The sequence below is a fragment of the Festucalex cinctus genome, chromosome 18 (assembly GCF_051991245.1).
Source record: "Festucalex cinctus isolate MCC-2025b chromosome 18, RoL_Fcin_1.0, whole genome shotgun sequence".
Classification (NCBI taxonomy): Eukaryota; Metazoa; Chordata; class Actinopteri; order Syngnathiformes; family Syngnathidae; genus Festucalex; species Festucalex cinctus.
The window spans coordinates 13,646,846-13,657,618 of record NC_135428.1 but is presented as its reverse complement, the minus strand read 5'-3'; the positions used below and the strand labels follow the sequence as shown (position 1 = coordinate 13,657,618).

Genomic DNA, 10,773 nt, shown 5'->3' with positions numbered 1-10,773 from the left:
TACCACAAATTGCACACTAGCTAGCAAGATTAAGCATTTTAAGTGTTGAATAAATGAAATACATCACCCGTTAGCAAACACATTTTGACAAATCAATGTGGATAACCAATTTATAAATAAATAAAGTAGAATTATTTTGCCATTTCTCCATTAGGAGCAAAAACCAAAACTCTGAATTTGTCCTATTCTGAGAAGTTTGATTTTTTTTTTTCTTTCCGAAAACTGTTTGATGTGATTAGCGTCGTTAGCATGTTAGCATAGCATGTAAGCTCACTGCTTCACTACTACAGGCACTGCTAGCTTTTTAATTTAACAAGTTACTGCAACGTCTTCATCCAAAAACAACAACTTGTACGATAGCAAGTCGCTTTTTTTTCCCTCCTTCTTCTTCTTCTTCTTCTTCCCAGTTGTGGTTTTGAGCTGCTGGTGGCTGTGTGCGTGTGTGCGCGCGTTTGTGCTTGTGCGTGTTGCCGTCGTCCACGTGGTGATGTAAAGTATAAATTATAAAAAAGACGGACGGTCCTAGCTACGCTTTTCGACTCTCTGTGTGCTAAATAGTTGTTCTATTCGATAGTGTCTGTTTGTTGTAAAATAAAGTACAAAAAAGAAAAAGAGTGCACTACGTCTTAAATATGGAAGACAAAAACCTGCCCTGTGATTTTTATTTTTGTATTCTCATCTCTGAATGACTTTGGCCTCTCGTTTGAAAAGAAATACAAAAACAAACTGGAATGTTGTACATTTAGTGCCTTTTACATTTCAACAGCTAACTTGAACGTCTGCTTCAGATAGAAAAGATAAGATTCATTTATTTTTTTCCTTTTATTGTATGTATTTTTTGATACGCATAATAGCCTGTTCTGTATCCACTTGTTCAAATTTTATATAAAAAAAACAACAATGATTTCTGGCCAAATGTGGTTTGTCTCTTCATTTTTATTCAACCATTTATTTGCTGATTGTAGAAAAGTTTCACATCAAATCCAAAGGGGAAATTCCTTTTTTTCTTGTGATATTGACACTTTTTATTTCAATTTGTTTTTTTCTCAAGGATTATTGCTTGGGAAAAATATGTATATTTTCCTTGTAATACAACAGCTTAATAGAAGGTGAATGTGACTTTTTTTTTTTTTCTTTTAACAAGACCTATTTTTTTTCTCAATAATATGATTTAATACCAATCTGACTTTTTCCCTATCAAGTGTCACATTTTCTTCAAAAATATTTTTCCCTTCCATTGCTTGTAATTTTACGAGTCTTGTATTATCTGACTTAAAAAAAAAATCTTGAAAACCTTTTTGTTCTTTTCCCCTGGAGTTGTCCCACTAGGGAAACTTCTCTATGACAATTTATTTATTTATTTAATTTTTTTATGTATTTATTTATTTTTTAAACATTCTGTAATGACTTCAAAATACTTTTTTTTTTTTTTTTTTTTTTTTTTTTCTTTCTTGAACAATGCGTTATTTTCGTTTTTCCTGTTTTAAAATATTTTGGCTTGTTTTTTCCCCTTTGGCGTATTACTTTCCTGCAATATCGTTTTTAAAAACTTGTGGAAAATAAGTCCTGACATAAGTAAATTTTAAAAACTCCACAATTGCAACTTAATTTTTTTTTTTTTGGGGGGGGGGGGGGGGGGCGTTAAAAATTGCTCTATTTAAAAAATTCTGTGAGTTGTCCTTGGCATTTCTGACCTATTTTCAAAATGTTCATGTTAATATTACAACTTAATCTTGTGAGCACTTTTTCCAGAGTCATTTTCCACCAAAATAGGACATTTCTTGTATGAGGGAAATCATTAATTCTCTTAAAATGACCACTTTTTGGAGGGGGGGGGGGCTGAAGTGTTCAGAATGCAAGAAACAGAAAAAAACAATGTGAGCATCTTCTTTATTTAACAGGAGACGATGCACATTGCGCATAAACACAAAAATAAATACAATATAAAAAAAACTACATGATTAATAGCACGTGAGTAAATTAGCATCTGTTTGCGTGTTATATGAACAAAGGATAGAAAAATCATAAGTTAATTTTACAAGTAAGACTTTTAACAACAAACTTGTGTTTAAAGGTTTACATGATTTTTTTTATTTATTTTTTTATTTAACCAACGTTTCTCTAAAAAGTGGTGGGGGAAGCGACAAATTGTCATGTGCAGTCTTGCGGCTTGTGATTTTTTTTTTTTTTTTTTTTTAATATAAACTATAGTCCAACCCTTAGCAAAAAGTATGGAATCACCAGTCTTGGATGAGCACTCACTCGGACGTTTTATTCTGTAGATCACAGATAAAAAGCATGAAACAGTCGTAAGGTGCAACAAAGTGCAACATCTTGGCTTTCAGAAACACTCAAAGAAATGAAGAAAAAACATTGTGCTGGTCAGGAAATGTTACTTTTATAGAGCAAGTGTAGGGAAATAAATATGGAATCACTCCATTCTGAGGAAGAAAAAAAAATGGAATGACTCCATTTTGAGCAGAAAATGAGGACGCACCCAGTCAATTCCCTTTCCTTAATTGGGCACCTGCCACAAATGACATCTGCTCGTTAGTCAGCAGTTAAAAACAGTGCAGTTATCACACCTTGGAGGGCTGCTGGACCAAGTGGATTTTGTAAGAATCATGACTGCAACAAGGGAGATGTTTCGAGACCAAAGACAGGATTATCAAACTTCTTGAAGAAGGTAACTACACATATGGTTGCCAAAGATGTGGGCTGTTCACAGTCAGCTAAATCAACGATCTGGACCAAGTACAAACAGCATGGGAAGGTTGTTAAAGTCAAGCGTACTGGTAGACCAAGGAAAACATCTAAGCGTCAAGACAATATGCCTTGAAAAGAGAAAATGCACAAGACAAATGAGAAGAAATGGGAGGAAGCTGCAGTCAATGGATGTGACTTAAATCGCTTAAAGGAAATGGGATTTACATACAGGAAAGCTAAAAGGAAACCATCATTGACACTCAAACAAAAAAGAACAAGACTGCAATGGGCTAAGGAGGTAATCATGGACTGTGGGTGACTGCATGAAGGTTATCTTCAGTGATGAGTCACGAATCTGCATTGGACAAGGTGATGACACTGGAACTTTTGTTTGGTGCCGTTCCAGTGAGGTTTACAAAGAGGACTGCCTAAAGAAAACATCCAATTTCCCACAGTTCTTGATGATATGGGCTGCATGTCAGGCAAAGGCACTGGGGAGATGGCTGTGGTTAAATCTTCAAAAAATGCACAAGTTGATATTGACATTGTGGACAGCTTTCTTATCCCTTCAATTGAAAAAATGTTTGGAGATGATGACATTTGATCTACAGAATAAACTAAATCTACAAATAAAATGTGAGTGCTCGTCCAAGACTGGTGATTCCATACTTTTTGCTCGGGGTTGTAGTAGTAATAATATACTCGAAGCTAGAGAAGCATTTTGCATGGCGTCCATCCACAAGGTTGTTGTCCTTGGTTGAGTGTCCAGTGTTCAAATGATGAAAATAAAAATCTTAAAGAGGACTGTAGTGGAATTTTATGAGCTGACTTGAGTGTTCAGTGGCTTGACAGCAGTAAGAGAGAAAAGTGGCGCATTAGGTCAGGACCCCAAAAAACAGCAAGGGTGTCTTCAGTGAAGCCCGTCTGCAAAGCGGTCAACACCACAAATTGTTAGCGATGAGTGGAAACATTACAAAATGAGGAAGAGCACGAATGAAACGCACCATTGTCCGAGTCAGCGGGCGTGTCAGTCGGCGCCGTGAGCATCTCAGTGTGCTTCAGCTCCACTTCCTGGGGCAGTAAATCGAGTGTTAATTGTACTGCTGGCATTGTGTACATTATATATAGGGTTAATATGCATGTACAATGTTTTATATTGATAATATCCTTATTTGGGTCTGTTTTTACCGCCAGAAACATGAATAGGCAGTTAAAACGAACCGCCACCAAAGGCCTGAATGCCATGAACCGCTCAAAATACATAGTAAAATAGTAGAATTCCAAAATGTGATGATAAATCAGTTAAAACCCTAACAACACAACATTTCTAAGATATGGACCCTAAAAATGTCAACCGGGATTGCTAAATTGTGACACCGCTTTTTGTCCCACATTAGTGTTATTTTTAAATTTAAAAAAAAAATTGCCAAAAACGCTACAAAAATATTTAAACGGTGTTTTTACATCACAGATTTTCCCTAAATTGAACATAAGCCCCAACCAACTAGGACGGAATGGGATTTGTGTACCTTGAGGTACTGCAGGTCGGCCTGCAGGAGGCGCAGGTGCGTCATCAAGCGTCTGCTGAGGTTAGGTCTCCCGCCGTTCTCCGACGACAGGAGCTTGCTCATGTCCATCTCGTCCACCGGTGTGTCTTCCCGGTCCCCGTCCTCGTCGCAAGCAACTCCCGGATCCGCTGCGCCTACGGTACGACCGTCACGCCACATAAACACGCTTAAGGGCATTTAAGTTACAAGTTGTTTGGGCTAAAAGTGCTAGCATAGCTTCCTCGTGCCTTTACAACCATCTTCTCGACTTGCTAACATCAAAGTCGTACTTTTTTTGGAACGTTACTTTCATTAAACAAACAAATTAGTCATGTTTTTTCAATGTTACGCAAACAAAACCAATTTTTTTTTTACGTCTCTAATAGTTCATCTTGAAAATGGAGAGTACTTTTCTTTGTCGTTACTTGCTGTTAGTCCAACACAACTTTATTTCAAATCCAAACGCAAACTAATATCCAAATTTGTGTTTCATTGAATGCTATTTATTGAAAATAACTTCACACTAAAACCCACAAATTAGTAGTGTTTTTGGACATTACCTCGAAACACAAATTTTAATTGGAATGTGGAGTCATTTTGTGCATTAACTTTTTTTTTATTTTTATTTTTTAACGTAAAACATTCCCCCCCCAAACATTACTTAATACCCAAATAGGCAGTTTGTCCCTTCCTTCAACTTCGCATCACATCCAAACCACAAATTTGTGATGTTTTCTAATGTTACTTGATCAAAAACAAATGATTTTTTTTTAGCATTTCTTCACATCAAAAAACAACTTTGTAGTGTTCTTGAACATTCTAATTAGAATTGGATGTGTTTTTAATTTTAAAAAAAATATTTTTTAGCCAGGGAAAAAACAAATTTTCATCAAGCTTACTTCACGTTAAAATCACATGTTTTAGAATTTTACCTACAGGCAAACACAAATATGTATTTTTCTTGAACATTCACATTAAAAGCCCAACTGAGTCGTCCTCTTCAACCTGACTTGACACGAGTACCCTTCTTGAGACTTTTTCATACTTGTTGTGGCGTCAAATCGTTCCGTTTCCTTGACAGCTTTTTCCGTAGTGGACAAATTTTGCTGGCTTCTGAAGTGAAATTTATGAGGGAGGAGATTGATGAGAGGCGTACCGTTATGTTCCGTCTGGGTGTTATCGCTGTTGGGGCCGCCGCTAGGCGAGGGGTTGGGCGGGCTCGGGGACGTCGCTGTCTTCTCATCAGGCTCGTCCTTCATCATGTGGTTGAAGAGAAGCTGCTTCAGTAGAGCCACTACAACAACAAACAGCAGCACGATGCTCAAAAAAAATCTCCACTTCTAAACACATTTGTGCCAAAATACACATTTGGAGTCATTTTTTTTTTAAATCTTCACAGCCTGTCAAAAGCTCTAATTTCTTACACTGTAGAATTGTTTTTTTTTTTCTCTCCCAAAATGAGATTTTGAGTTTCTCAGCTTTTATCTTGAATGTTGCTGCTGAGTGTGGGTCGTTGTCATTATCCAGCTATACTTACGTGTCCTTAGAGCTTCTTCAGCTTTGGAGGACGAGGACGGAGAGCCCAAAGAGGAGGACGAAACTTCCGCCTCCTCGTCCTCCTCCTCCTCCTCGTCCTCCAGCTGAGCATCCAGGAAGGCCTCCAGCTCTTCCTCGTCCACCTCACCCTCCTCTTCCTCTTTTTCCTCATCTTCCTGTCTGTCGTCCACGGATGCCACCCCCTCCTCGGGCTCCTCCTCCTTCTCCTCGGGCTCCTCCTCCTTGTCCTCGGCCTCCTCCTCCTTGTCCTCGTCCTCTTCGGCCTTCTCCTCCTCCTCGGCCTCATCCTCGTCCTCCGACTTGATGCCGTCAAAGGGGTTTGGCGCGGGAGGGGCCGGAATGTCACCTGACTCTGAGAAGATAAGGTTACATTAGAATGCGCTGCAAAATTTGCCAAAACATTCTGTGTTGTCTTGTAATATAAAAGAATGGATTGGAATGTAAATGAAGTGACGTCAGCTACCTGACATGTCGGTGCCATCTTTGTTGGGCTTGTCCATCTCACAGTTGATAATCTCAATGGCGTCTTGCTCACCTCTGGCAAACGAGAGAGAGAAAAGAAAAAATTAACTTTCAATTTAAACACTGAAAACGACAATCTAAATTCATGATAAAAATAACTATACTTGTATTATAATCGTAAAAAAAATATATATATATTAATGTTTTGTTCATTGTAAAAACAAAGTATTACTTTGAGTAACTTTTATAACAAAAACACATTTTCATTATAACCAAATTTTTGCCAAATTCTTTAAAAATCAACCTAATAGAGCATAAACCCACAAAAAAAACTAAGAAAATACATGCTTTGCATATATGCTTTTTTTAAAAAAAAGCATAAAAAACATACTTATATTATGAAACTAATTAATAAAACGTTAACACAAAAATAATGTGGTCTTTTTTTAAAGTGAAACTAAAATATAAAGCCCAAAAATAAAATAAATTTGAATTATAAACAAAAATATAAAATGTTATGAAAAACTAAATATTAAAATCCCAGAATAGAAAATACAAACTTTGTTTATAAGACAAGTAAAAAAAAATAAAAATAAATAAATGTATTTTCACCATAAAAAAAAAACATTTACAAGTTACATCATAGGAAACAAAAAGGAAATGACTATAAACTTCCAAAGTAAATAAAAAAAATCATTAAACAATTCGCAGAAATCAAACTTTATATATAAATAGAAACTTACAATAAAAAAAAATTAAAACAGAACCTGCCATTTCAAAAAATGTTTTACAAATTAAAAAAAAATCTGTCAATTTTAAAAAGTGCTGAAAAACATTTTAAACTACCGTACACTTATACACGCACAAAAAAAAGTCAGACGTTTATTCTAAACCCCTAAAATTTGAGACTTCTATTACAAACACACACAAAACGTTCATCATAAACCACCCCATCGCGCACAAAAAAAAAAATCTTTGCCCAAAGCAAAAGCAGTTGAGGCAATAAAATGTCATCCTACTTACTGAGTGGGCGTGGTTGGCGTGTCGCCGCTCTGAGAGTTTGCCTTCATGGACTCGGCGCACTGCGTGATGAGACACTGCCAGCTGTGGAGGCAAAAAGGGGGATGAAGCTAGGTGAGCCGGTCATCACAGTAACGGGGCAGGCCCAACTTACGTCCTCTGATCTGACACGCTCTGAGCTGTCAGCTCGTAGATCTGCGCCCCGTTTTCCGACATGGACAGCACGAAGAAGGACTTTTTGTCTGAAGCAGAGCAAAGCACTCAAAACAACACCATGCATCTAGCGTGATGAACCCATGTTACATAGACAAACTGAATTTGTTAGCGAAATATTCAACGCCTACAAACCACTTGAGGCTCATTTTGAAAATGTGCCTAATACAAGAGGTAGGGATTGATTGTAAATAAATGAGGTGGGGGCCATTACTGGTGGCGACGGGTCTGACGAGCACGGTGCTGAGTTTGACGACTGGGCTGAAGCTGAGCTTGGAGTCGGCGGCGCTGGCCACGTTCTTGCTGTGGAACTTGAGCAGCAGGCGCTCGTCCTGCTTCTGCAACAGCACCAGGACGTCCTCCAGCAGCAGCGTGTACAGATCTAACACACAAAATGCCTTCAATTCAGTTTTATAGTTAAAATGGGAAAAGTCTTAAAAATTGTTTCTGGCTGCACTAAACCATAGTAAAAGATTAACTTTTTTTTTCTATCTATTATAAAAGAAAGTATGTTGAGGAGAGGGGGGGGGAGCTTCATTTATACAGACCATTGTCATGTCTAAGTGCATTTTCCCCCCTTTTATTATTTTCAATGTTGGACTAAGTACATTTGGAACAGTTTTCGAATTTTGAGGGCCGGGCAAAAAAAAAAAAAAAAAGAATTCAACCTATGTGTGTCATTGACTAAACACTGCCATACCGATTTGTTTGTCTTTGTTAACTTTCCATGAGAGCGGTCCCTCGTGGACCATCTTCCTCTTGGTCAGGTCCAAATTCTGGAGGATGGTCACCATTTTGTCAGTCACGAAAACATAAAAGCAAACTTTGACCACGTGGTTTCCGTGCGCTTTTCTTACCCGGAGCTCGGCGATGAGCGGGTTCTCGTTGGGTTTTAGCGATGAGATGTCCAACCTTCTCTGATAGTCCACCAACCTCTTTTGTTGTTAGAGAAAGTTCACGTATACACGTAACTTCGTTTTGCTTTTCACATATAAAAGTGTCGTGTGTTGTTTCTACCTGCTTGTTCTCAGCCTCTTTGACTGCCTGGTTGACGTGGTTGAGAATCTGCTTGCAGCATTCTGATGCTTTTTTCACCTTCTCCGCCTCCTCCACATCCTCTGCAAAACAAAAAACAAAAAAAAAACACCACCACCATGTTGAATATTGGGTCAAAGTCAGATTAGCATTCATATTTGCCGATGAAACATGGTAAAATAAGATGACCATAAATTCCATTAGCCTGCGCCATTTCCTCAGAAAGTTCCACTGGCTAAAAAAGGAATATAGAAAATAGACCCAACATTGCACGTGCCAAAAAGCAGCCAAATGTTTTATCGTTTGAGATAACATTAACATAAATCCCTACAACGTTGCAAATGTTAAAATCAGACTCCCCCCCCCAAAAAAAATCACATCTGTTAAAATTAAGGTGAACTAAAAATCACCCTAAATGTTTTATTTATTAAATTCAGATTGTCATAAATCCCACCAATGTTGCACATGTTGAATCAAGGTTATTAAAGTTAACAAAACTAATGAAGAAAACAAAACCTACAGTTGGGGGAGAAAAAAAAAAAGTTTCATGAAATAAAAATGAAAATGCTTTCAAAAAAAACAAAAATAATTGCATCTTATTTTATAACGCTAAGTTAATTATAACAAAAATGTCCTGCTTTTGTCAATTATCATATATGATATTTCGGAGAGAATTTTATAAGTTTTTATTTTGCTATTGCTGTATGTCAATGCAGAACAACGAAGGTTAAGCGGTCGTTTGAGAATTGTAGTTGACTTTACTTTATTCCACAAATATTTAGTGACTTATCTTGCACTTGACAACTACTGTACTTTATATATTAAAAAGGTATTACTGAAACTAATAAAAATGAAGCATTTTCAAAGCAATAAAACCCAGTAAAAACTACCTGAATTGAAAAAAATCAAAGTCAAAATGATTACCTGTGTACTTGGCAATCTTGTCCAAGAGAAGCGGGTACTTGGTGGCTCGCTGCATTTCCACGGGAATGATGTCCTTCAGCTGCAGCCGGCGACACAGCCGGTTGCTCTCGGCCGCCTGCGCACAAACCCAAACGCCGCCAGTGCGCTCAGACCAAGCGTGCCGTGGCAAAGTTGTGGCCATTTGTTAGCGCCAAGCACGTGCGTGCGTGCGTGTCTGGGACCTGCATGAACAAGGTGAATCTCTGGTCTTTCTTCTTCTTGCTCTTGATGAGCTCCAGCGCAGACGGTTGGTTGCTGCAGAACGTTGCCACCGCGTGTCGTATCTTCTCCTCTTCCTCGCCGCTGAACTGAAATGAACACACACCAAGGTTATTATAGTTCACGAAAAGTAACAATCAATGCCAACGCCAAATCTCAACTCACTATCGACGATCACAATATAGCATCAAATATCAATATCGCCACATATTGATCGGAATGTGTTGCTACGTTAGCTCCCATTTAGCGCTCGCACCCAAGCCAAGAGATCCTCGCCGATCTGACCGATGACAGACGTCTCACTCCTTTTCCTGATGGCCGCCATTTGCTCCGTGAAGGAAACTGCGGAAAAGGTTTTGCAAAGCATTAAATTAGAGTTGCTGATATGTGCAGAAACCCTACACAATGTTAATGCTTAAAATGCTAAGAAAACCTTTATTTGAAAACGGCTATTCCTAAAAAGTTCTTCACAATAAAATACAACTTGGACCAGATTTAAAAAATGAAAGTCAAAAAATCTACTTGACGTGCCTATTTTAGTTTTAAGATGAGTGCTTGTGACTGACCGTGCAGCTGAACGATGTCCTCCAGGTTGGTGAAGATGTTCTTGACGTCGTCCGGGGGCAAGATGGCATCCCTGCTGAGCCGCTGGTAGAACACGCCGTCCAACACCTTCAGCATGCGCAAGTGGGCTCGCTCCGTGTAGAACAACTCTGCGCAAGTAGGACAAAAAAAAAAGTCACTTTTTGATTTTTGCATGCAAGCTAAAACGACATCAAATATGCATATGGCCGACTACTACTATTGTCATGATACGGCATCAAATATTGATATCCAAATGTAATACGGTAGGGCTGCTCGATTATGGAAAAAATATTAATCATGATTATGAAACGATTATTTTTTGGTACAAAACAAGAAAATGTTTACACATTTAAACATATTAAGACCAATTAAAAAAATAAACACTATAATTATATAAGTTCCTTTTGGATCAAACAGTATTTATAATATATATTTAAAATAATATATATATACATTTATTTACGTT

General features: G+C 37.8%; 1 protein-coding gene across 4 annotated transcripts in view; it reads left to right on the top strand.

Annotated features, from left to right (window-relative positions):
• The first annotated feature begins 4,243 nt into the window (after positions 1-4,243).
• emsy (EMSY transcriptional repressor, BRCA2 interacting) overlaps positions 4,244-10,773 on the top strand; it is a 33,968-nt gene continuing 27,438 nt past the window's right edge. For 2 of the 4 annotated variants that reach the window (XM_077505212.1, XM_077505213.1), the window contains exon 1: positions 4,244-4,413. In XM_077505212.1, the coding sequence (XP_077361338.1) occupies positions 4,336-4,413 (78 nt within the window). In that variant the 5' untranslated portion in view covers positions 4,244-4,335. Of the gene's footprint in view, positions 4,414-10,313; positions 10,444-10,773 lie in introns of all 4 variants that reach the window. The other 2 variants (XM_077505218.1, XM_077505211.1) reach the window with 2 other exon arrangements.